The sequence below is a fragment of the Pan troglodytes genome, chromosome 1 (genome assembly GCF_028858775.2).
Source record: "Pan troglodytes isolate AG18354 chromosome 1, NHGRI_mPanTro3-v2.0_pri, whole genome shotgun sequence".
Classification (NCBI taxonomy): domain Eukaryota; kingdom Metazoa; phylum Chordata; class Mammalia; order Primates; family Hominidae; genus Pan; species Pan troglodytes.
This window is the reverse complement of record NC_072398.2, coordinates 112,004,124-112,031,352: the sequence shown is the minus strand read 5'-3', so window position 1 is coordinate 112,031,352 and position 27,229 is coordinate 112,004,124. Positions and strand designations below refer to the sequence as shown.

Genomic DNA, 27,229 nt, shown 5'->3' with positions numbered 1-27,229 from the left:
TTAAAGATGTGGAATCAGGGGAAGCTCCTCACTCCCCACATTCAGGTCTGCCCTGCCAAGGCTGGCAAATCAAGGGTTTGCCCCAGATCTTTGCCCTCTAAAAGGTCCTAACATATCTTGGTATGCCTTAGTCACGTTTCTTTGGGTTACAAGTATAACCTTCAAACATCCCCCAAGTTCAGAATCAAGGGGATTGCTTTTCTCTTTAATGTTCTATTAACATAGTCTTTTTTGTTGTTGTTTTGTTTTTTGAGTCAGGGTGTCACTCTAACACCCAGGCTAGAGTGCAGTGGCATGATCATAGTTCACTGCAGCTTCAATTTCCTGGGCTCAAGCAATCCTCCCACCTCAGGCTCCCTAGTAGCTGGGACCACAAGCACACACCACCACACCCAGCTAATTGTTAAATATTTTGTAGAGACAGAGTCTCTCTATGTTGCCCAGGTTCTGTTAACACAGTCTAAGCCCTCATCTTATGTAACTTCGGGGAGTTTTGTCTACTCCCCAAGCATTTCTAAGATTCCCTGGGAAATGTTTACATCTTCCACAAACATATGCTTACTGTTTCCTGCCATCTCTTACTCCAGACTACTTCTTTGTTTCTCACAATATCTCTTCCTACTCTCTCAAAGTCATTTCTCCATCCTGCCAGAGGTATCCCCTTAATACCTTACCCCAAGTATAGACATAGACATCTCCCTAAAATCCCAAAGTGCAGGAAATGTTAGGCTATACTGTTATAAATTTAACTGCTGACTTCAAGATAAAAGAACTACAATAACACAGGAAAGATGATTATTTAAAACAAAACACAGCTATCATTACTCTAGAATCTACTGGCCATACTTGACCCCAGAGGGTTTCTCAGCAGTCATCTTTCCCTTTACCCTTCAGTTGGTCACAGAATTATAGAATACAGCTTCCCTCTCAAGGTCAGGACTACAGCAGCAGAAGTCCCTTCAATGCTGTCTTTTCCTCCCCAAACCGTAGTTTATCTTTCTCACAGACCCAGCCAGAGAAAAGTCTGTCCTTCTCTACCTATGGGCCACATTTCTTCCTTGAGGATGATTGACAGTGGGAACATGCATTGTATTCAGGAAAGCACTCCTATTTCCTGCCATGCAAAGCATGATATGGACCCTGGCTCCAGGAAGCCAATACATTATAGTTGACAGTACAGTTCCCAAAGTCTGATTTATTCAGCCTTAACTAGGACCATGTTGTTCACTGACTGTCCTGCTTAGGCACTGCTATGACAGACACAGTATAGTTCCTTTTCACACACTGTCCTCCAGGTTACAGTGAAAAGGACTTCAGATCTGCATGCTTCTCTTCTGGTCTGTTCTTCCAATCTCTTTTGAGGGATTTTTTTGTTTGTTCGTTTCTTTTTAGACAAAGTCCCATTCTGTCACCCAGGCTAGAGTACAGTGGTGCAATCTTGGCTCACTCCGCCTCCCAGATTCAAGCAATTCGCCTGCCTCAGCCTCCCAAGTAGCTGGGACTACAGATGTGCGCCACCACGCCCGGATAATTTTTGTATTTTTGGTAGAGATGGGGTTTTGCCATGTTGGCCAGGCTGGTCTTGAACTCCTGGCCTCAAGTGATCTACCTGCCTCACTCAGCCTCCCAAAGTGCTGAGATTACAGGCATGAGCCACTGCGCCTGTCCTGAGCAAATATTTAAACCAAAAATACACACAACTCCCAAAGAAAATAATGATTATAGGCTGTCATACAGCAGCCTAAGTCTGGAATTTGAAGAAAACAATCAACTTTGTAGGCAGCCAGTTCTGTAAAAGATGAAATTGCAGGCAAAAGATGCACATAATTCATACTACTAACCCAAACATGTATCTAAAATGGAGGCATATTAATTTGTTTTCTATCACTGTGTCAGGGCCCTCCCCAAAACATTAAATAGTATTATTCTTCACTCAATGATATGGTTTGGATTTGCGTCCCCGCCCAAATCTCATGTCAAATTGTAATCCCCAGTGTTGGAGGAGGAGCCTGGTGGGAGGTGACTATATCATGGGGGCAGATTTTCTCCTTGCTGTTCTCATGCTAGTGAGTGAGTTCTCACAAAATCTCATTGTTCAAAAGTGTGTGACACCTTCCCGTTCTCTCCCTTCCTCCTGCTCCAGCCATGAAAGACGTGCCTCCTTCCTCTTTGCCTTCTGCCATGATTGTAAGTTTCCTGAGGCCCCCCCCACCAGCCATGCTTCCTGTACAGCCAGCAGAACCGTGAGCCAATTAAACCTCTTCTCTTTATAAATTACCCAGTCTCAGGTAGTTCTTTATAGCAATGTGAGAACAGACTAATACACTCAACATCTCCAAGACTAAAACAGGTGACTAAAATACCTATATACAATTCCAAGCATCATTATTCAATATAGATATAACCTACAGTCCTTAAAATGACAATCTTTCTAGCTCAGGTGATTTGTCCATGTCTACTTTGACCAGCTGTGACCAGAGGACAGGATAATACAAGCTCACAGTCCCTTAAATATACTTCCAAAATCCAAAAATATATTAAAATTCAAAGCTTTTTTATAACTCATTTGGCAGCAAACTGATTACCTCACATTATATACAAAAATTAACTCAAAATGGATAAGAAGCCTAAATGTACAAACTAAAACTATAAGACTCTGAGAAAGTAACATTTAGCCTAGGGGTTTTCAAATGGGGGCTTGTTTGCCCACTACAAAATATTTGGTAATTTTGTGAGACATGTTTATTGTCATGGCTGGAAGAAAATGCCACTAGCATCTAGTGAGTAGAGGGTAGAGATGGTGTTAAACATCTTTAGATGCACAAAACAGACTCCACAACATGGAATTGTTAGGTCTAAAGTGTCAGTATTGCTGGGGTTGAGAAATTCTACTTTAATCTCTAATATTTCTTCATTCACTCCACTGGTTCTCATCTATTTTGCTCCAAATCTTTCACAAGCATGCTGAAAAATTTTGATCAATATGTAAAAATGTGTGCAGTGGAGTCACAAATTTACTTTTAGCACATAGATGTGCAAAGAAATTTTAGCTGATTTTCTATAACAAATTTGCTTTTTCTTGTGAGCCCCCATACCCACTCCATTAGGTGATACGGGGAAAAAACCCCTAGCTTTTAATTGAGTCTGATAAATTTGGTCTGGTTAAGTAATTGAACAGTCTCTTAAGGTGAATAGGATTCTTATGTATGATTTAGTCTTTCAGATTTCGCTCTCTTTTCCCTGCTTTAATCTGTGATGGAGTGTGGATGTTTGGTGTTGGGGGTGAAGAGTGCCCCTCTGTCTCAACCCAACCCTAGCCTTGTGGAGGTGTTGCTGGTCAGAATCCATTCCTGGGCTAGTTTGCTCCATCCTCTCTAGGCTCACTGAGGATCTGGCAAACCTCCCTCATCATACTGGCGATGGTGGTGGTAAAGATCTCATACCTCCCCAGAGCTGTACCACCCACGTTGTTCCATGTTTAGACAATGCTCCTTGGAGTCCTCAGCTCCAGGACCACTTTGGCACCTCCTGAAGTTGCAGTGAACTCCTCTGGTAAGATCCCTAGCCAAATTCTCAGCTACCATTCTCATGTCTGTAGAGCCTGTGAGACCCTCTGGGTGTCTACCATGTTGGTATCACCATTTTTCCTTTTATGTGGTGGCAGCAGCAGTGATGGTCATGGGGGTAGCTGGCAAGGAGTCTTTCTCTTTTAATTAAAATTAGACACAGATAGCAGACTTTTTGTTTAAAAAGAAATCTAGCTGAGTTGTTGGTTTTAGTTTTCCCCCCAGGTATGTGAAAGAAGCAGGAAGAGCCAACAGTCTTCTTTTGGTTTGAAAAGGAAATGCTATAATACCCTTTTTGAGTAACAATTATATCATTTTTACTTAGGCAAATATAATGTTATTATGATTAAGCAATCAATGAAAGATGTAGATGACTTTTAACCATTAAAAAACTTTATTTTTTAAGAGAAGTTTTAAGTTCACAGCAAAACTGAGAAAGAATAGAAAGTTCCCATATACTCCCTGTCATTTCATTTACAGAAATCAACCTTATATGTATATATTAGTTTCCTAGGATTCCTATAACAAATTACCACTGTGTGGCTTAAAACAACAGAAATTTATTCTCTCACAGTTATAGAGACCAAAAGTCTGAAATCAGGGTGTCAGCAGGGTTGGTTACTTCGGAGTTTCTGATGGAATTCATTCCATGCCTCTCTCCTAGCTTCTGATGGCTAGAGGAAATCCTTCACATTCTTTGGCTTATAGACACCACTCCAGTCTCTGCCTCCATCTTTACATGACATTCTCTCCTGTGTGTCCCTGTGTGTCTTCTTCTTTTGTTTCATAAGAACATCTGTCATTGGATTTACAGCCCACTCTAATCCAGGATGAGTTCATTTCGAGATCCCTTCCTTAATTATATCTTCAAAGACCTTTTTTCCAAATAAGGCCACATTCACAGGTACTAGGAGTTATAGCTTGGACACATCTTTTAGGGAAACACAATTCAATCTACTACAATGTGTATTTAAACCTTTCAGAAAATAGGGAACTCAATTAAAATATTATTACCAGGACAAGAAATTATCAAGACAACCAACCAGAATTACAGAATTTTAGATATTAAAGGTTACTTTCAGAGGCCGCAGCAACAATCTCTGAAGTCATAGTGTCTTACAAGACTCTTAATTAAAATTAATGTTTACAAGGAGAATTTTATGATACAAACTAGTATCTATTTACTGACCTTCTTGGAGAAGACTAAACATTTCTCCTTATCTTGTTAGTATTTCTTTCACCATAATTATGAAGGCCTTTGGTTTTTCAAGCCTAAGTCCTAGAAAACCAGCCATTAATTGGCATCAATATGGGAAAAAACCAGCTCTGAGAGCTCAAAACTGACCACATGGGAAAGGAGAAAGGAGTAAAATAGGATACTTAGTAAATGCAGTATGGGACATGAAATGCTTTCCATCTATGCTTCCCACCATAGATTATAAGTTTCTATAAAGATTTGCATTTTGAATTATTGAAAATTTTTTCCAGAGGTGGCATTAACAGGCATGGTATGGATGTGTGGACATGACTCAAAGGAGCTGTGTGAGTGGTACTGGCCAGATAAAGTACAGTAGCTCTGCCCTTGCCTCTGTTATTGGACCAATGGGCTCACCTTCTACTTGCAGAGCCCTGTACTCCCATACTTCTGCAGCATTTCTCATGTTCAGTGACAAAAGTAAGCCTGTTATCCTGTCTGTGTGGTATGGCTATAGCAATGGGCATGGTATTGGAAGAGGAATTTGCACTAAAATGTACAAGTCCCTCCCTCACTAGAGTTCAGGTGTGGCAGGAACACTGCCTTGTGGGTCAGATTTGGCATTTCAATCCTCAAAGGATCTCTGGGGAAAGGTATATACCCAAAAAGAAGCAGAAGTGGAATTGTAAATAGGGTAGTCTGAGAGTTGAGCATAAAGTTAGGGAGACCCACAATTGCTTTCTGGCCCAAAGAGCAAGAGCGAAATCATAAGGAGCAAATGTAGCCAAGAAACAGGAGACAGACGGAAATTAGACCAGAATGAAAATAATTCAGAACAAGTAAAAGCGGTCTTGGGTAATTTGTATAATTTCCACAAAACAACACTAAAGATTGGTTTATTGATGGGTGAGGTGGAAGTGTTGGATTATCTTGAAATGTAGAACTCCTTTCAACTTCATGCCTCCCCAGTTATACTTCTGTGTATCTACCCAGAAGAACTGAAGGCAGGGACTTAAAGAATATTTGTACACTCATGGTCATAGTGTGACTGGCTTAAGTCCTACTGCTCAGCACTCAGAGGCCAAATACAGGAGAAGCAAGATGTGGTGAAAGAAGAACAACTTTAGCATTAGCGACTAATGCTAGCAGTTGGGGAATGGCCAAAGGGCATTCTGATTACAAATCTGGTGCCCCAGGTGAGGAACTGTGTATTTTGATCGACTCAACCTGTACACTTGGTTTCCAATGAGTGGAGCAATTGGCTGTGGTGTGCACCAGGGCTTACCCACCCATGCTACTGGGCAGGACAGAGTCCACTTGCAAACTCCAGCTTCTCATGGCTAGCTGACCTCACAGCTGAGACCTTAGGGAATTCCCAGCAATTGCCAAGACTGCTTTTGTCTTGGGGATTTTCCCTTCTCTCCCCTTCATGTCTCCCCTACATGGACCTGGTATAGGTCATCTGTGGTGCTGTGTAGGCCTCTGTGACATCTGGACTGAATGCAGGTCACTCTGTGGTGCCACCTGGGTTTCACACAAGATCTCAGGACTTTTCTCCAGTCTTCCCTCTTTAGGATCAATTTGGAATGCTGGGTCTACATCAGATCTGTTTGTGTTTGTGTCTCTGTTTACTGTTACCCCTCCATCCCAGAGTACTTTAGCACAGTCTCTGTCCCACCCAATAAGACCAGTCTCATCTGCTTGTCAGAAGGCAGCAAGATAGGCTGCTCCCGTCCTCCTTGGGGAGAAACAGTTTTCAATCTCCTGGCCCCTGATATTGTCATCCTTTTGGGGAATCCAGAGTATTTCCTGTAACTGTGTCAAGCTTTGGGGAATGTAGTGGGGAAGCATGTGAACTTTTTCCTAGACTATCTGGGACTCCAGCTGGTTATATATTATTGCCAGTTTTTGTGCACATTTTTAACTAATGGGCAAATTATACTAAGGAAAATTCACAGTTCAAATGGTTAGCCTGCAACTATAAAGTTAAGAAGTCTTCTAAAGCTATCAATTTATTTTCTTTTCTGCCTACTTTGAACCTGTTATTAAGCTACTGGTGTTGAAATAAAACTTACTGTTTCAAGGTTACTTGGAGATTTCATTTTTCTTATACACATCAGCCAGTTCTGGCTAAAATGGAAACATTAGAAACTTATTTGAAACTGACAGAAAAAAAAGAGGTAAAAGATGTTTTTAAAATCAAAACTGCCATGAAAACTGCTTTACCCAAATTCTGGTCCACAGCTTTCCTTAGATTACCTATCAGGTTTTAGCCATGTGAACAGGTTCCAATTTCATCAGAAAAATAATTTGGATTCAGCTATCTTTTGTAAAGTGGTGAGTTTGTATTGCTATCTTAAGGCTAGAGTTCTGAGGTAAAAGCTATTGGGCCTTTGTGCATGTATGTATACATGTTTTGATAAGCTTATGGGTATGTACATGTATTATGTTATACGTTGTGTCTAGCATGCTACAAAACTGGCTTAAAAGTAAATGGGTACTCATAAATTAAGTCCAAATGCTTTTCAAATTTACATGAATCTTTGGTAAATAAAACTGGCTCTAAAATTATTGACAAAAATAGGCCAGGCATGGTGGCTCACATCCATAATCCCAACACTTTGAGAGGTCAAGGCAGGAAGATAGCTTAAGCCCAGGAGTTTAGACAAGGCTGAGCAATGTAGCAAGACCCAGTCTCTGCAAAAAATAGAAAAATTAGCCAGGTGTGGTGGCACATGCCTGTAGTCCCAGCTATTCGGGAGGCTGAACTGGAAGGATTACCTGAGCCTGGGGAGGTCAAGGCTGCAGTGAGTTGTGATTGCGCCACTGCACTCCATACTGAGCAACAGTGAGACTCTGTCTCAAAAAAAAAAATTGGTAAAAATAGAAATGTCATCAGAATTGTCAGCATACATTTTTGTCTGAGTTTATTGAACAAATGATTTTATATTTGTCTCTGTCTCTATATTAAGATGTCAGGGTTTGTCACAAAGGTTGTGAGACTATAAACCCAGCCAAAAACAGAATAATCTTTGTGTGATTTTTTTTGTCAAATAAGACTAATTTAATATTGTTGGTTCAATGAAAATAGCTGAATCTTCTGAGTTAACAGCAAAAGGCATTTAACTTTAAGGTTCTTACTTAAGTGTTCACCTGCTATTCCGACTTTAAAAATGATTAACTGGGAAATAAATTCAAATAATAATTAGTTTTGTGTAATATCTCGGTTTTCACAAGTAATCTAGAGAAACTGTTAAAATGAAAAAATTGAGTACATGTAAGTAAGATAAATGCTTATAAGTGGACTTTATGTATAATTTTAAATTTTTTAATTATTTTGAATTAAGTAATAAATTCTCATTTAATGTCTGGGTAATTTCCAATTAAGAAAAGGTTATGATATAGAAAAACATATTTCTAAAACTGTGGAATGGTTTCATCTATAAAATGCTAACATCCATCAGACAGTTCAGGGTTTTCTGCACTAAAATTTAAGGTTTCAAAGGATAAGTATTCTAGCTGATATACACTTCTGTAAGTTGTGTTCTTATTGAAAAAAATTGTGTCATTTGGAGGTTACTTGAAAGTTATTTATTGAAGAAGGTTAAAAAATCAGTAAGTAGGGGAGCGAGATGTGAAAAAAGTTATGGCATATTTTTGGTAAGGAATGCTATAAAGAAAAGAGAATAGTTTTTATGAAAAAGGATCTTGTATGGTAAATTTTTGTCCTAAAGCAAAATGACTGATTATTTAGGAAAGAGGACAAATTAGGAACCCCAAGCATGTCGTAGTTACGTGTAAGTTATGACAAGATTAGTGAAGGAGAATTTATCAAAGGAATTTTGTGTGTGATTAAGTTAGCTATAATTTTTTTTTTTTTTTTTTTTGAGACAGAGTCTGGCTCTGTCACCCAGGCTGGAGTGCAGTGGCACAATCTCGGCTCACTGCAAGCTCCACCTCCCAGGTACACGCCATTCTCCTGCCTCAACCTCCCGAGTAGCTGGGACTATAGGTGCCCGCCACCACACCCAGCTAATTTTTTGTATTTTTAGTAGAGACAGGGTTTCACCATGTTAGCCAGGATGGTCTCAATCTCCTGACCTTGTGATCCACCTGTCTCAGCCTCCCAAATTGCTGGGATTACAGGTGTGAGCCACCACACCCAGCCGAGTTAGCTATAATTTAAAAGGAAGTGTTTACAATAGTCTTTCTAAAGAATGATCCCCAGAGATTGGCAAGATGGCCAAATAGGAAGAGTTACAGTCTGTAGCTCCCAGCAACACCAACACGGAAGGCGGGAGATTTCTGCATTTCCAACTGAGGTATATTGTTTGTCTCATTGGGACTCGTTAGGCAGTGGGGACAGCCCACAGAAGGCGAGCAAAAGTAGGGTGGGGCATCACCCCACCGGGGAAGTGCAAGCAGCCAGGGGCCTCTCCCTCCCTGAGCCATGGGAAGCCGTGAGGGACTGTGCTATCTGGCTCAGATACTATGCTTTTCCTACGGTTTTTGCAATCCAATCCCCAGACCAGGAGATTCCCTCGTGTGCCTACACCACCAGGGCCCTGGGTTTCAAGCACAAAACTGGGCGGCTGTTTGGGCAGACACCGAGCTAGCTGCAGGAGTTTTTTTTTTCTTACCCCAGTGGTGCCTGGAACCCCAGCGAGACAGAACCGTTCACTCACCTGGAAAGAGGGCGGAAGCCAGGGAGCCAAGTGTTCTCACTCAGCGGGTCCCACTCCCACAGAGCCCAGCAAGCTAAGAACCACTGGCTTGGAATTCTCACTGCCAGTCCAGCAGTCTGATGTCAACCTGGGATGATCAAGCTTGGTGTAGGGGGGGGTGTCCACCATTACTGAGGCTTGAGTAGGCGGTTTTCCCCTGACAGTGCTAAGGAGGCCGGGAAGTTCAGATTGGGCCAAACGCACCACAGTGTGGCAAAGCGGCTGTGGCCAGACTGCCTCTCTAGATTCCTCCTCACTGGGCAGGGAATCTCTGAAAGAAAGGCAGCAGCCCCATCAGGGGCTTATAGATAAAACTCCCATCTCCCTGGGACAGAGCACCTGGGGGAAGGGGAGGCTGTGGGCACAGCTTCAGCAGACTTAAATATTCCTGCCTGCCAGCTCTGAAGAGTGCAGCAGATCCTGACAAGGAGCATTCTCCCAGCACAGCGCTTGAGCTCTGCTAAGGGACAGACTGCCTCCTCAAGTGGGTCCCTGACCCCCGTGCCTCCTGACTGGGAGAGACCTCCCAACAGGGGTTGACAGACACCTCATACAGGAGAGCTCCAGCTGGCATCAGGCCAGTGCCCCTCTGGGATGAAGCTGCCAGAAGAAGGAGAGGCAGCAACCTTTGCTGTTCTGCAGCCTCCGCTGGTGATACACAGGCAAACAGGGTCTGGAGTGGACCTCCAGCAAACTGCAGCAGACCTGCAGAAGAGGGGCCTATTAGTAGAAAAACTAACAAACAGAAAGCAACAACATCAACATCAACAAAAGGACCTCCACACAAATACCCCATCCAAAGGTCATCAGCCTCAAAGATCAAAGGTAGATAAATCCATGGAGATGAGGAAAAAACAGCGCAAAAATGCTTAAAATTCCAAAAAACAGAATGCCTCTTCTCCTCCAAAAGATTGCAACTCCTCTCCAGCAAGGGTGAAAAACTGGATGGAGAATGAGTTTGATGAATTGACAGAAGTAGGCTTTAGAAGGTGAGTAATAACTCCTCTGAGCTAAAGGAGCAAGTTCTAACCCAATGCAAGGAAACTCAGAACCTTGATAAAAGGTTATAGAAACTGCTAACTAGAATGACTAGTTTAGAGAAGAACATAAATGACCTGATGGAGCTGAAAAACACAGCACAAGAACTTTGCGAAGCATACACAAGTATCAATAGCCGAATCAATCAAGCAGAAGAAAGGATATCAGAGATTAAAGATCAGCTACTGAAATAAGGCTTGAAGACAAGATTAGAAAAAAAAAAAAGAAAGAAAAGGAACAAACAGCTGGGCGTGGTGGTTCACGCCTGTAATCCCAGTACTTTGGGAGGCCAAGGCAGGCGGATCACCTGAGGTCAGGAGTTTGAAACCAGCCTGACCAACATGGAGAAACCCCATATCTACTGAAAATACAAAAATTATCTGGGTGTGGTGGCACATGCCTGTAATCCCAGCTACTCAGGAGGCTGAGGCAGGAGAATTGCTTAAACCCAGGAGGCAGAGGTTGTGGTGAGCCAAGATCATGCCATTGCACTCCAGCTTGGGCAACAAGAGCGAAACTCCATCTCAAAAAAAAAAAAGAAAGAAAGAAAGAAAAGGAGCAAAGCCTCCAGGAAATATGGGACTAGGTGAAAAGACCAAACCTACGATTGATTGGGGTACCTGAAAGTGACGGGGAGAATAAAGCCAAGTTGGAAAACACACTTCAGGATATTATCCAGGAGAACTTCCCCAACCTAGCAAGACAGGCCAATATGCCGATTCAGGAAATACAGAGAACATCACTAAGATACTCCTTGAGAAGAGCAACTCCAAGACACATAATCGTCAGATTCTCCAAGGTTGAAATGAAGGAAAAAATGCTAAGAGCAGCCAGAAAGAAAGGTCAGGTTACCTACAAGGGGAAGCCAATCAGACTAATAGCAGATCTCTCGGCAGAAACCCTACAAGCCAGAAGAGAGTGGAGGCCAGTATTCAACATTCTTAAAGAAAAGAATTTTCAACCCAGAATTTCATATGCAGCCAAACTAAGCTTCATAAGCGAACGACAAATAAAATCCTTTACAGACAAGCAAATGCTGAGATTTTGTCACCATCAGGCCTGCTTACAAGAGCTCCTGAAGGAAGCACTAAATATGGAAAGGAAAAACTGGTACCAGCCACTGCAAAAACACACCAAAATATAAAGACCAACAACACCATCAAGAAACTACATCAACTAATGTGCAAAATAACCAGCCAGCATCATGATTATAGGATCAAATTCACACATAAAAATAATAACCTTTAATGTAAATGGGCTAAATGACCCAATTAAAAGACACAGACTGGAAAATTGGAATAAGAGTCAAGACCTATCTGTGCTGTATTCAGAAGACCCATCCCACGTGCAAAGACACACGTAGGCTCAAAATAAAGGGATGGAGGAATATTTACCAAGCAAATGGAAAGCAAAAAAAAGCAGGGGTTGCAATCCTAGTTTCTGATAAAGCAGACTTTAAACCAACAAAGATCAAAAAGACAAAGAAGGGCATTACATAATGGCAAACGGATCAACACAACAACAAGAGCTAACTATCCTAAATATATATGCACCCAATACAAGAACACCCAGATTCATAAAAACTAGTTCCTAAAGACCTACAAAGAGACTTAGACTCCCACACAATAATAGTGGGAGACTTTAACACCCCACTGTCAATATTAGATAGATCAATGACACAGAAAATTAACAAAGATATTCAGGACTTGAACTCAGCTCTAGACCAAGCGGACCTAATAAACATCTACAGAACTCTCCACCCACCCCAAAGCAACAGAATATACATTCTTCACAGCACCACATAGCGCATATTCTAAAATCGACCACATAATTGGGAGTAAAACACTCCTCAGCAAATGCAAAAGAATGGAAATCATGACAACAGACTCTCAGACCACAGTGCAATCAAACTAGAACTCAGGATTAAGAAACTCACTCAAAACTGCACAACTACATGGAAACTGAACAATCTGTTCCTGAATGACTAATAGGTAAATAACGAAATTAAGGCAGAAATAAGTTCTTTGAAACCAAGGAGAATAAAGAGACAACATGCCAGAATCTCTGGGACAGAGCTAAAGCAGTGTTTAGAGGGAAATTTATATCACTAATTGCCCATATCAGAAAGCGGAAAAGATCTAAAATCGACACCCTAACATCACAATTAAAAGAACTAGAGAAGCAAAAGCAAAGAAACTCAAAAACTAGCAGAAGACAAGAAATAGATCAGAGCAAAAAAGGAGATTGAGACAAAAAAAAAACCCCCCGTCAAAAAATCAATGAATCCAGGAGCTGGTTTTTTGAAAAGATTAACAAAATAGATAGACGGCTAGCAAGACTAATAAAGGAGAAAAGAGAGAAGAATCAAACAGATGTAATAAAAAATGATAAAGGGGATATCACCACTGATCCCACAAAAATACAAACTACCATCAGAGAATACTATAAACACCTCTTTGCACATAAACTAGAAAATCTAGAAGAAATGGATAAATTCCTGGACACATACAACCTCCCAAGACTAAACCAGGAAGAAGTTGAATCCCTGAATAGACCAATAACAAGTTCTGAAATTGAGGCAGTAATTAATAGCCTACCAACCAAAAAAAGTCCAGGACAAGGTGGATTCACAGCCGAATTCTACCAGAGGTACAAAAAGCAGCTGATACCATTCCTTCTGAAACTATTCCAAACAATAGAAAAAGAGGGACTCATCCCTAACTCATTTTATAAGGCCAGGATCATCCTGATACCAAAACATGGCAGAGACACAACACAAAAAAAGAAAATTTCAGGCCAATATCCCTGATGAACATCAATGTGATAATTCTCAATAAAATATTGGCAAACCAAATCCAGCAGCACATCAAAAAGCTTATCCACCACAACCAAGTCAGCTTCATCCCAGGAATGCAAGGCTGGTTCAACATACACAAATCAATAAACATAATCCATCACATAAACAGAACCATGTAAAAATGACATGATTATCTCAATAGATGCAGAAAAGGCCTTTGATGAAATTCAACATCCCTTCATGCTAAAAACTCTCAATAAGCTAGGTATTGATGGAATGTATCTCAAAATAATAAGAGCTATTTATGACAAACCCATACTCAATATCGTACTGAATGGGCAAAGCTGGAAGCATTCCCCTTGAAAACCGGCACAAGACAAGGATGCCCTCTCTCACTACTCCTATTCAACATAGTATTGGAAGTTCAGGCAAGGGCAATCAGGCAAAAGAAAGAATACAGGGTATTCAAATAGGAAGAGAGGAAGTCAAATTTTCTGTGTCTGCAAAAGACATGATTGTATATCTACAAAACCCTATCGTCTCAGCTCAAAAACTCTTCAAGCTTATAAGCAACTTCAGCAAAGTCTCAGGATACAAAATCAATATGCAAAAATCACAAGCATTTCTATATACCAATAATAGACAAGCAGAGAGCCAAATCATGAGTGAACTCTCATTAACAATAGCTACAAAAAGAATAAAATACCTAGAAATACAACTTACAAGGGACGTGAAGGACCTCTTCAAGGAGAACTACAAACCACTGCTCAAGGAAATAAGGGAGGACACAAACAAATAGGAAAAAAAAATTCCATGCTCATGGATAGGAAGAATTGGTATCATGAAAATGGCCATACTATCCAAAGTAATTTATAGATTCAGTGCTATTCCCATCAAGCTACCATTGACTTTCTTCACAGAACTAGAAAAAACTACTTTAGATTTCATATGGAACCAAAAAAGAGCCCATATAGCCAAGACAATCCTAAGCAAAAGAACAAAGCTGGAGGCATCACACTACCTGATTTCAAACTATACTACAAGGCTACAGTAACCAAAACAGCATGGTACTGATAGCAACACAGATATATAGACCAATGGAACAGAACAGAGGCCTCAGAAATAACACCACACATCTACAACCATCTGATCTTCGGCAAACCTGACAAAAACAAGCAACGGGGAAAGGATTCCCTACTTAATAAATGGTGATGGGAAAACTGGCTAGCCATATGCAGAAAACAGGAACTGGGCCCCTTCCTTATGCCTTAAACAAAAATTAACTCAAGGTGGATTAAAGACTTAAACATAAAACCTAAAACCATAAAAACCCTAGAAGAAAACCTAAGTAATATCATTCAGGACATAGGCATGGGCAAAGACTTCATGTCTAAAACACCAAAAGCAATTTCAGCCGAAGCCAAAATTGACAAATGGGATCTAATTAAACTAAGAGCTTCTGCTCAGCAAAAGAAACTATCATCAGTGTGAACAGGCAACCTACAGAATGGGAGAAAATTTTTGCAATCTATCCGTCTGACAAAGGGCTAATCTCCAGAATCTAAAAGGAACTTAAACAAATTTACAAGAAAAAAAACAACCCAATCAAAAAGTGGCAAAGGATATGAACAGACACTTCTCAAAAGAAGACATTTATACCTGGTGTGATGGCTTACGCCTATAATCCCAGCACTTTGGGAGGCTGAGGCGGACGGATCATGAGGTCAGGAGATCAAGACCATCCTGGCTAACACTGTGAAACCTCATCTCTACTAAAAATACAAAAAAAAAAAAAAAAATTAGCCAGGCGTGGTTGTGAGCGCCTGCAGTCCCAGCTACTCTGGAGGCTGAAGGAGGAGAATGGCGTGAACCCGGGAGGCGGAGCTTGCAGTGAGCCGAGATCGTACCACTGCTCTCCAGCCTGGGGGACAGTGCAAGACTCTCTCTCATAAAAAAAAAAAAAAAAAAAAAAGAAGACATTTATGGGGCCAACAAACATATAAAAAAAACCTCATCATTACTGGTCATTAGAGAAATGCAAATCAAAACCACAATCAGATACCATTTTATGCCAGTTAGAATGGCAATCATTAAAAACTCAGGAAACAACAGATGCTGGTGAGGATGTGAAGAAATAGGAACGCTTTTACACTGTTGGTGGGAGTGTAAATTAGTTCAACCATTGTGGAAGACAGTATGGCGATTCCTCAAGGATCTAGAACCAGAAATTCCATCTGACCCAGCAATCCCATTACTGGGTATATACCCAAAGGATTATAAATCATTCCAAAGGATTATAAATCATGTATAATGCAAAAAATACGTATGTTTATTGCAGCACTATTTACAATAGCACAAATTTGGAACCAACCCAAATGCCCATCAACGATAGACTGGATAAAGAAAATGTGGCATATATACACTATGGAATACTATGGAGCCATAAAAAAGAATGAGTTCAGCCGGGCACAGTGGCTCACGCCTATAATCCTAGGACTTTGGGAGGCTGAGGCGGGCAGATCACCTGAGGTTGGGAGTTTGAGACAAGCCTGACTAACATGGAGACACCCCGTCTCTACTAAAAATATAAAATTAGCCAGGGTTGGTGGCGCATGCCTGTAATCCCAAATACTTGGGAGGCTGAGGCAGGAGAATCGCTTGAACCTAGGAGACAGTGGTTGCGGTGAGCCGAGATCGCACCATTGCACTCCAGCCTGGATAACAAGAGTGAAACTCTGTCTCAAAAAGAAAAAAAAAAAAAGAATGAGTTCATGTCCTTTGCAGGGACATGGATGAACCTGGAAACCATCACCCTCAGCAAACTAACACAAGAACAGAAAACCAAACACCAAATGTTCTCACTCATAAGTGGGAGTTGAACGATAAGAACGCATGGACAAAGGGAGGGGAACATCTCACACCCGGGCCTGTTGGGGGGTCGGGGGCAGGGGGAGGGAGAGCATTAGGACAAATACCTAGTGCATGTGGGGCTTAAAACCTAGATGATGGGTTGATAGGTACAGCAAACCACCATGGCACATGTATACCTATGTAACAAACCTACATGTTCTGCACATGTATCCCAGAACTTAAAGTAAAATAAAAATAAAAATAATGAATGATTCCCTAGGTTTAAATAAGGTTTTCCTAAGGTGTTGGTTTACTCTTAATGAAATTAAAGGAAATTTTGCTTTTTAATTCTATCACCTATTTTTTTTTAAAACTTCTCAGATTCATATCTCAGAAGTTCAGCTTTTGTTGTGTCTGGCTGTTTTCAGTTTTTTCCTCCCTTTGAAAAGGACACTCTCCTTCAACTTTTTCCATCAGCTCCTCTAATTTTTTTTCCTCTGATTCTAACCGTTGGGGCCTGATGCTGAAATGTTTTATCTTAGAAGTCTATAAAAGCAGTGTTTTCCTCCAATATAACTTGATTCTGTACTCCCGGCTTTTCTTGATATGTGTGATTTTCGTTGTAATCAGGAAACTTCTCACGCAATTGCTCAGAGAGATGTATTCCCTTGTTATACTCATAATCATGAATACACTCTTCTTGTGTCTGATTAAATTCAAGCACTTTTTTCAAGTATGACTTTCAGGTTACCTACATGGTCTTTCCATAAGGAGAAGCAGTCACACAGCAGAAGGGGTTTTTTGCCTGTGTAGTAACTTGCTTAAGAAACAAGATTTTAATGTTTTATCAAATAATTCCCATGCTCTCTTTAATGGGTTTTTAATTGCCTAGAAAAACTGAGATTTAAAAGGGTTCAGGTTTTTATGTCCTGGTAACCTTCTCAATTGCCTTTAAAGTCTTTAATTATCAGTTTGGTTAAATGAGTAACTATTATTTTTACAATGAATATTATCTTGTTTTGATCAAATGTTTTGAGGCTTTTAAAATCTTTGACCAATGTCCTCAAAATCAAAATCGTAAATTAAGTCTCTGACTTATTGCTGGGGTTTATCGAAGCTATAAAAATTAATCACTGCAAGGTTGTAAAATATTTTTACAGCTTCCAGTCAGGTCATAGACTCCGGTATCACACCTCCAGCTCCTTGAAAAGGTCCTTATCAGGTGATATTAACTAATCCTTGTGCTTTTAAGTTATAGGGACTTACACATATCTCATCCAAAGAAGGCATCAACTCCTGCCAGTATCTGACACTAAACTGCAATTAACCAAAGACTCATCGTTAGACTCAGGCAAAGGCGACAAAGTAAACTGCTTTCATGAGACACAGGGACAGTCTTGTGTTCAAAAATATTAAGATTCATTTAACAATTCTGCCTCTATCTGAATTAATATAATTTATTCTGTGCCTTGATACTAAATAATTTAAGTGTTTAGCTACCTATGAACTTCTTTTCCTGTTATTCTCAAAACTAGGCAGGGTTTATGACCTTTGTGTTTGAAATGTTGTTAATTCTTTCTGTTTTGTTTTACCTACAAAAGTTGAAACTCTTCAATCCCGCCATGCCTAGAGACTATAACGTAATGTTGTAAGGGCCAGTATTGAGAGCTAAAATTAGTTCAGACCCTACAAATCAAGGATGACACACAGATGCCAAAACAGCTAAACAAAATGCTTGCATTTTGTATAGCTAATTGCAACAAGCCAAGATTACAGCAGCTCAATGCATAGAATTTATAGATAAGTCAATTTTGTAACCCTTGCCTTTTGGTTTTTGCCTCTTAACATTGCTTAAGAGGGGTTTTAAGGTTAATGAGTGCCTGCCCACCTCCTTCCCATCTGACCTAGAACGTTTAATTGGCTGTAACTCTTTTGACTCTAAGTCAGTTGGCCGCAGGAGGGACATGATGGATTCAGGGCAGGTAGCACACCACCCTGGCATTGATATGGGACAAAATTAAAGTCTGGACACTGATACTGTCTCTGGGATACCTTGACCAAAAAAAAAAAAAAGTGGAATGCTGTTTTGAAGGCATGAGCCTAGCCATTCCCCATCTGCGAGCATTTGATTAGTAAAGCTTTCACCACAGGTCACTTCTCATGTTTTTGGCCTCTAGGCAGCAAGCAGCCAGACGTGAGCCAGTTGCAATAGCAGCATTATTGACAATAGCAAAAGGTGGAAGCAACCCAACTGTCCATCCACGGATGAATGGATAAACAAAACGTGGTATATATATATTATTCAGCCTTAAAAAGGAAGGAAATTCTAACATATGCAACTATATGGATGAAACTCGTGGACATTACACTAAGTGAAATAAGGCAGTTATATAAATACAAATGCTGTATGATTTCACTCATGTCAGGTACCCAGAATAGTCAGATTTGTAGAGACACAAAGTAGAATGGTGGTTGCCAGGAGCTGGGGATAAGGAAGAATGAGGAATTATTGTATAGAGTACAGAACTTCAGTACTGCAAGATGAAAAAGTTCTAGAGATGGATGCTGATGGTGGCTGTATAACAATATGAATGTACAACTGAACTGTACACTTATAAATGGCTGAGATATTAAATTTTATGTGTATTTTGCCACAATTAAAAAAAAATTAAATGAAAGTAGGCCAGGCGCAGGGGCTCACACCTGTAATCCCAGCACTTTGGGAGGCCGAGGCGGGCAGATCACTTGAGGTCAGGAGTTCGAAACCGGCCAGGCCAACATGTGAAACCCCGTTTCTACTAAAAATAGAAAAATTAGCCGGCGTGGTGGCGCATGCCTGTAATCCCAGCTACTCGGGAGGCTGAGGCAGGAGAATCGCTTGAACCCTGGAGGCAGAGGTTGCAATGAGCCAAGATCGCGCCACTGCACTCCAGCCTGGACGACAAGAGCAAGATTCCGTCTCAAAAAAGAAAAAAATAATGAAAATAAAAAGAAACTAACTGTGACTGAAGAACAACCCACATCAATGAAAACCAGTAGGGAAAGGAGACCTTCCCACTGCCCAGCTAATCATAGCCTGACCACCAGGCTGTGGTAACTGGAAACCAACGGCGTGGCAAGTGTAGGTCTGGGGCTCCGCGCAAGGAAGGACTGCAAGGAAGCCGCAGGTTAAAGTGGGTCAACCCGCAAAATAGGCTGCCACTGCGCAGGCGCCTATTGCGCCTACCAAGACACCTTTTAAACGTGCCCGGAAATGACGCCTGTAATGCTGAGACAGACTCCCAGAAGATCTGAGCGAGTCGCGTAGCTGAGCCCGGCAGGGGCTGGGGTGGTGCTGCTGCTATGAGCTGCACCATCGAGAAGATCCTGACAGACGCCAAGACGCTGCTGGAGAGGCTGCGGGAGCACGATGCGGCCGCCGAGTCGCTGGTGGATCAGTCGGCAGCGCTGCACCGGCGGGTAGCAGCTATGCGGGAGGCGGGGACAGCGCTTCCGGACCAGGTCAGGCAGAGGGTAGGAGTCCAGTGCTCTCGGATTCTGGGCACTGAAGGGTGGAGAGCGAGGTAAAGTGGGAACTCGGCCTGGAATTTATTCCCGGTCTCAGAGGGCGGCGGTGAGACCATTTTCCTGGGTCGGGGCTGAGAATCCTGCCCTGGAGCCCTAACTTCTGCCTCTTCAGTTGCATCTGCCGCTGTTCTCTTTAAGGCATGCTTAGTCTGTCTCTATTTGTCCAGTATCAAGAGGATGCATCCGATATGAAGGACATGTCCAAATACAAACCTCACATTCTGCTGTCCCAAGAGAACACACAGATTAGAGACTTGCAACAGGAAAACAGAGGTTAGTCAGGCTTTTTCATATCTGGTAATAGTTTAAAGTTATTGCAAAATTGCCCTAAACATTTACAAAAGTGTACATATATTTCCAGGTCAGTACTTTTAGTAGGAGAGTCCTCCTGATCTGGCCCAGTAACAATAAAGTTTGTTAGATTACCCTTTTCAAGGTCATCTGACTAATATTGCAGCAGCTTACCAAAGAGGTGCTGTGTAGAGTTGGAATTATTGCATGGTTTATTTTTAAGCATCCTCAGATGTGTAACAAAAGAGTTCATAGCCTCATGGACTTAAAATTTAATGTTTAAGTATTAATATAAACACTGAAGGTAAGATTTAAGGTTTTGTTTATGTTCTTGTTTGTGCAAGGTGAAGCAGCAGAATTTTATTCTAAGGGTATATATTCTTAGGCTTGATTAGTACATTATTAATGATTGTGGTATTAATAGTTGTTTACCAGAGGGGTTTCACATATATCATTCTACTGTATTCTCATATCTTCATTTTTATCTATCACAATGCAGTTAAGAAATAGGCTCAGAAGAAGCTAAATGATTTACTTATGAGTATTAACCAAGCAAGTTACAGAACTGAACTCAAACACATGTCTTATGATGATACATCCATTGTTGTTTCTGCAAGACTTTGCTTCTCTACCTAGAAAGTTACCTTTCACATAGACTTTAACTGTTCAGTTTTGTGGACTTAAACATTGATTTACAACTTTAGATTCATATTATCTATATAGTGTTACAAAATTCCAACTGTTAAGACTTTGGATTTGGGAACTGTCTCTCAGACATCACTGCCAAGTTCTTTTATTTTTTGACAGAGCTGTGGATTTCCTTGGAGGAACACCAGGATGCTTTGGAACTCATCATGAGCAAATATCGGAAACAGATGTTACAGTTAATGGTTGCTAAAAAAGCGGTGGATGCTGAACCAGTCCTGAAAGCTCACCAGTCTCACTCTGCAGTAAGAAACTTTGAATAAATTCGAAGTGAACCAAATTGAAATCTTGAGATTGTTTTAGATTGTGTGCTTGTTTTTTTGCTTTGTGAGATAGGGTCTGGCTCTTGTCGACCAGGCCGTGGTGTAATGGCACGATCTCGGCTCACTGCAACCTCTGCCTCCTGAGCTCAAGCCATCGTCTCACCTCTGCCTCCGGAGCAGCTGGGACTACAGGTGCACACCACCACACCCTGTTAATTTTTGTGGGGTTTTTTGTTTGTTTGTTTGTTTGTTTGTTTTTTGGTAGAGATAACATTTCGCCATGTTGCCCAGGCTGGTCTGAAACTCCTGGGCTCAAGCGATCCACCCACGTTAGCCTTCCAAAGTGCTGGGATTATAGGCATGAACCACTGCGCCTGGCCATGTGTGCTTGTTTTTGAAGAAAAGTAAGCTCATTTTCCTTTCATGTTTATCACATTTGTTGTTTATTTTGCCATGGCTTTGTAAAGATATGAATAGAAAGAAGGAGGATGGGGCTGCTCAGATCCTTTTATTTGAGTGGGACTAAGGTTCCCCCTCCCTCACCAAGATCTCTTTTGAAAATGTTCATTAATTCTTAGCGCTCCCACCAAACATAATGCCAGTTAGTGTTGAAGCTGCCTGGTAAACACTTGGTTGGTTATTACTTATACATTTAACTTAAGCTCCTTGCTTGTAAGGCGCATGAATTCACATTTTATTCCTAACATAGTACCTGACATATAGCAGGCAGTCAGTAAACCTTTTATAAACTGAACCACATAGTATCATACTATGTTGTTAGGGGAGAGAAGTATGGTTTTTTAAAAAAACAAACATGGCATAGTTTCTGTTCTTTGCTAATTTGGGAGGCTCAGTAATTGTCCTTATGTTTGTAGGTGCTTCATGGTTGTCATTGTACATTCTTGTGTACTGTATCATTTAATTCTAGATGTATAGGGTTGGAGCCTACTACTTCTGTGAGATGTAGTGAAATATAAGCTTCATCTTAAATTCCATTGAATGCATTTTACTGACTTAAAAGTTTTAGGAAACAGATATTTTAAATATTTGAATGGCTTTCATCTGGAAGAGAAAAATAGATTTTCTTCTCGTATGGAGGAAAAAACTTGAACCTTGAAAGAGACAGAGTTTACTCAGATAGATAAACTTTCTAAGTGATATGTCCAAAGATGGAATAAAGCACCTTGGAATGTAGTAAGCTTCCTGCCAGTAAAAGTATTCAAATTTAAGTTAAACAGCCACTTAGAGATAGTATCCAACATCCAATGGGTAGTTAAACTACAATTGATTTTTTTTTTTCCATTTCAAATCTTTTTATTGGAGTGTGGACCTACTGGGGGATTGATGCACTGGACATAGATAATTTTCAGAAATGAAAATAACATTGCTTGCATCGAATCAGATTTCACCCACAAAAATGACTAAGGCCTTACCAGAGTTGGCATTGGATGAAACCTTATTCCTTTATGGAAAGGGAATCATGTAGCCTTCTATTTCTGAAATAGACTAAAGATTACTCATTTATTCTCTGCAATTACAGCCATCAGATCCTTTGAAATCTTGGAAGGCATGAGATGATGACATGAGTGTAACACAAATCCATATTGAAGAGTCCAGTATTTTAAAATTCCCCATGTTCACATACCAAAGGGTTACTTATGAGCTGATGCATATCACAGATAACCATATGATTATCAACTTGATGTCTGGGCAAAGAGCGAAAACAGAAAATGCATTCTACTCTTCACTTCTTGGTTTTAAATATAAGAAACATTATATATATTTTAAAAAACTGTATTCCTTAGTAGTGGTATTAATAGAACATATACAACTGGAATGAGGATCCCCTTAAGGAGGCCTTTTTTTTGTTTTTTAAATAAGTTCTAGGGTACATGTGCAAAACGTGCAGGTTTGTTAACATATGTATACATGTGCCATGATGGTGTGCTGTACCCATTAACTCGTCCTTTACATTAGGTATTCCTCCTAATGCTATCCGTCCCCACTCCCCCAACCCTATGACAGGTCCCGGTGTGTGATGTTCCCCACCCTGTGTCCAAGTGTTCTCATTGTTCAATTCCCACCTATGAGTGAGAACATGCGGTGTTTGGTTTTCTGTCTTTGTGATAGTTTGCTCAGAATGATGGTTTCCAGCTTCATCCATGTCCCTACAAAGGACATGAACTCATCCTTTTTTATGGCTGCATAGTATTCCATGGTGTATATGTGCCACATTTTCTTAATCCAGTCTATCATTGATGGACATTTGGGTTGGTTCCAAGTCTTTGCTATTGTGAATAGTGCTGCAATAAACATGTGTGCGTGTGTCTTTATAGTAGCATGATTTACAATCCTTTGGGTATATACCCAATAATGGGATTGCTGGGTCAAATGGTATTTCTAGTTCTAGATCCTTGAGGAATCACCACACTGTCTTCCACAATTGATTTTTTGAAAAAAAATAAAAATAAAAAAATTATCCGTGAATACAAGGTCACTTTACTATGGCTTCATGTCTGAGGACTAAAATTGTAGGGAAACTCCATTGTAACTTCTGTATCATAGATTAAATGAACTTTTAAAAATCGTAATGCACATGCTTTTACGTTCTTTATATCTACAGAACAGGTGATTTTTCCACCTTTGTTTCCTTAATATCTTCACAGGAAATTGAGAGTCAGATTGACAGAATCTGTGAAATGGGAGAAGTGATGAGGAAAGCAGTTCAGGTGGATGATGACCAGTTTTGTAAGATTCAGGAAAAATTAGCCCAATTAGAGGTAAGATTGTAGCTAATTTAGGTTCACAGTATTTCATAGTTTTCCGAGTCTGGAAGATATGCCATCACTATCCCATCACTGTAATATATTGATGTTTTCTGTGTGCTCATGATTTAAAATTAAAACTCCTCCTTCATACCCTTTTATACCCTTTTGAAGAAAGGAAATATAGTAAACAGCAATCAATGGAAATACCAACTATGTATTGGCAAGAACTTGAGGTATTATCATATGGGAATGTAGAGGGAGTGGAGGGGAGAAGTTATATGTGAGATAAAATCCTTCATCTGCCATAATAAGAAGTGAAGTAGATAATGTCTAAAATTGATGATCAGGAAATAGCAGTATAAGCATATTATTTAGAATTACAGAATTAAATACCAAAAGAAATAGATAAAAGTGTTAAAAGTGGTTGCATTTGGGGTACAAAGCCAAAGAACTGCTTGTATAAGCCTTGTAGTCTTGATTTCTTAAAAGCTATGTTTATGTCATATTTTGATTAGAATAGGAATATGTTACAAAAAAAGTTCGGGGTATTAGTGTGCTCATAAAATTGTTAAGGAAAAACATTTCAACTTTGAGAGGCTGAGGTGAGTGAATTGCTTGAGCCCAAGAGTTCAAGAGCAGCCTGGGCAACATGGCGGAACCCTGTCTTTACAAAAAAATACAGAAAATTAGCCAGGTGTGGTGGTGCACACCTGTAATCCCAGGTACTCAGAGGCTGAGGTGTGAGGATCACCTGAACCTGGGAAGTCAAGGCTGCAGTGAGCCACGATCATGCATGCCACTGCACTCCAACCGAGTGACAGAGTGAGACCCTGTCTCAAAAAAAAAAAAAAAAAAAAGCAAAGCATTTCAGTGAATGGTTTGAATGCTGCTTATTACAAGGTGCTGTCCTGGGGCCTTTGAGAAATACCAGAGAGAAAAAAACAGATACCTGCCCAGAGTCTAGTGGAAGGGATAACCCTAGTATTATATGACATTAAATAGTATGTAAATGCTAGGAGACAGATACAAATACCGAAGGAAGCACTTCATGTGGTAGAAGATTCGTCGACCACAGGCTCTAATCTCTTAGTTACTCTAGCTGGGACTTCCGCACATCTTGGTGAAGCTAAAAATGCTTTGGTTTACCAGAGTTTTCTGCAGAGGATAAGGATGAAGAGCAGAAGCTACCCTCTCTAGAAATCAAAGGTAGTGACAGGTCCCAAGTAGGAATTAGGAGCTAGTGAAATGATAGCATGACCTTCTATTTATCCCCGATTTACCTCACTTACGGAAACAGCCCTAAGGAAATGTGGGGCAAATTCTACCTTAATACTTCAAGTAGAAAATACATGACCACCAGATTCAGACCCCAGCAATACCACATCCAAGTTGTCTGAATTTGGACAACTGTTAGGAATTTTGTGAGCCAGAGTATCCTCATCTGAAATATATGGATGTAGGCAATGATACCTACCCTACAGATTATTGTGAGATAACATATACAGGGCACCCAAGTAGTACCCAGCTACATGCTCAATAAGTAATTTCTTTCCCCCTTTCCTTCCATTTCTCTAGAACTGTAAGATATCCAGGAGAGGAGATTAATCAGAGTGAAACGATTATTAGGAATTTTTTAAATAAAAGAAATAATAGTAAAACTGTGGGAACCAAGAAGAATATAACAGTGAATTCCTCAAATGGAGAGGACCTTGTTTTTTGTTTCTCCTTTGTAATCCTAACACTTGGTATGTAGAAATTACTCAGTAAATTACTACTGCAAAAGAGTATCATTGCCTACATCCTACATGTAAATGTTTGTTAAATGAATAAATAAGTAGTATTTAAGGAAATTCTCAACTAGTGGATTTTTTGTTTCCATAAATTTTTTAAAATTAAAATAATGTTTTCTGCTCCTGGCTGAAAATAATGTGTTGTTGTAATGCAGTTTGACAGTAAAAATACCAGAAATAAACATGCCTTTTTTTTTCCAGCTTGAAAATAAGGAACTTCGAGAATTATTGTCCATCAGCAGTGAGTCTCTTCAAGCCAGAAAGGAAAACTCAATGGACACTGCTTCCCAAGCCATCAAATAACTGAACTCTGAATGATGGCTGGAGATTGTCTATCAAGGAAGGAAGTTACTGTCTTCCCATTCAAGTACTGTCCATTAAGTGTCTTGCCTCAGATTTGATTTAATCTTAATTAAAGGTATCAGGTGGCAATTTAGAATTCCAGTCAATATTGGCTGTCCACAGTTCTCAGATGTGTTAATGTGAATACTACATGCTGAATTTCACCATTCCTTTCTCAAAGAGACTACTTTTCATTTCTGGGACCTTGATTTATATAAACTATGTTTTCAGTTCTTTGTTATTTTTCACATCTCTGAAACTTTGAGCATTTTTTATAAGCCAGCAATTTATTTTACATAGCATTGTAAAATACACTTCTAGGAAATTTTAGGAAAGATTAACTTTTTAAATCTATTTGGCATAAACCTTGATTTTTTTTTCCATTTGACAAAAATAATACAATTCCACAGAACTAGATCAGCAGATTCTCTGATTTGTAATGTCATTCACCTGTGACATTTTAAGTCTCTCTGGTGCTAAGAATTGGCACTTTATAGCCTGGTGCCTTTACTTTTAATTTGAGAGAACCTACTGCTAGTCCCAGGAAACACACTTGGAAATAAGTCAGCTATTTTTTTTGCCCAGTGATGCTATAGTTGTCATATTGTCCAAAGTTCATATTGTTCAAAGCTGAGGAGCTTATCCTGTGTATGTGAATGCACACATGTGCACTTAGTTCAAATACTAAAAGTAGCTTTTATTAAATATAATCAGCCAAAAACACACAAAAAATAAAAAATATATATATAAGTAGTCAGTTTTTCAATGTTATCCTACTAGTTCTACATTCTATTTTAATTTTTATACAATTTCCATTTTATAGTTAAGAACCATCACTTACTTGGATTGGATGTCTTTCATTCCTAGCACTAATAGTTGGCTTTCTTTTTTTTTGTTTACATAGAAGCAGGGTTTTTTTTATCTTTTTTCTTTTTTTTTGTTTAAGCTATATAAAAAGGTGAGGAAGCAGTTTTGTTACCTAATGAAAATTATTACACTCATAATGCTGTGTAGGCAACATTGAGATTCAAATGCCCAGTGGTCAACTGGGTTCACTCATCAACTCATTCCCGTCCCAGTTTACTCACATTTCAAATTTATAAATTTCTTCATGTTATACTATTCTATTTAGATTTGCCCAGAATTAGTTGAAATAATGCTAAACCTGTCAATATTTTCCAGTAACATTAAGCACCATACTGCATGGGAGAGACACAGTACTAAAAAGAGTTGTTAGTGCTTTATGTGAGTGATATTTCTTTCATAATGCTATAAAGAACTATAGTTAAAATAACAAAATATTTTAAAGATGTCCTAAAAGCATCTGATCCCA

General features: G+C 39.9%; 1 protein-coding gene across 4 annotated transcripts; it reads left to right on the top strand.

Moving 5' to 3' along the window:
* Nucleotides 1-18,976: 18,976 nt before the first annotated feature.
* On the top strand, nt 18,977-26,003 carry SIKE1 (suppressor of IKBKE 1). 4 transcript variants are annotated; one of them, XM_513673.8, is made up of 5 exons: nt 18,977-19,671; nt 19,905-20,010; nt 20,836-20,978; nt 23,663-23,776; nt 25,756-26,003. In XM_513673.8, exons 1-5 carry the CDS (start codon nt 19,513-19,515, stop codon nt 25,855-25,857), a joined length of 624 nt encoding a protein of 207 aa, XP_513673.2. In that variant the 5' UTR covers nt 18,977-19,512; the 3' UTR covers nt 25,858-26,003. The 4 variants fall into 4 exon arrangements, with proteins under 4 accessions (XP_513673.2, XP_009426920.1, XP_009426937.1 ...); XM_009428645.3 differs by having other exon boundaries at nt 19,410-19,683; XM_009428662.5 differs by lacking the exon at nt 25,756-26,003 and adding an exon at nt 25,340-25,509 and having other exon boundaries at nt 19,429-19,683.
* Nucleotides 26,004-27,229: the final 1,226 nt, after the last annotated feature.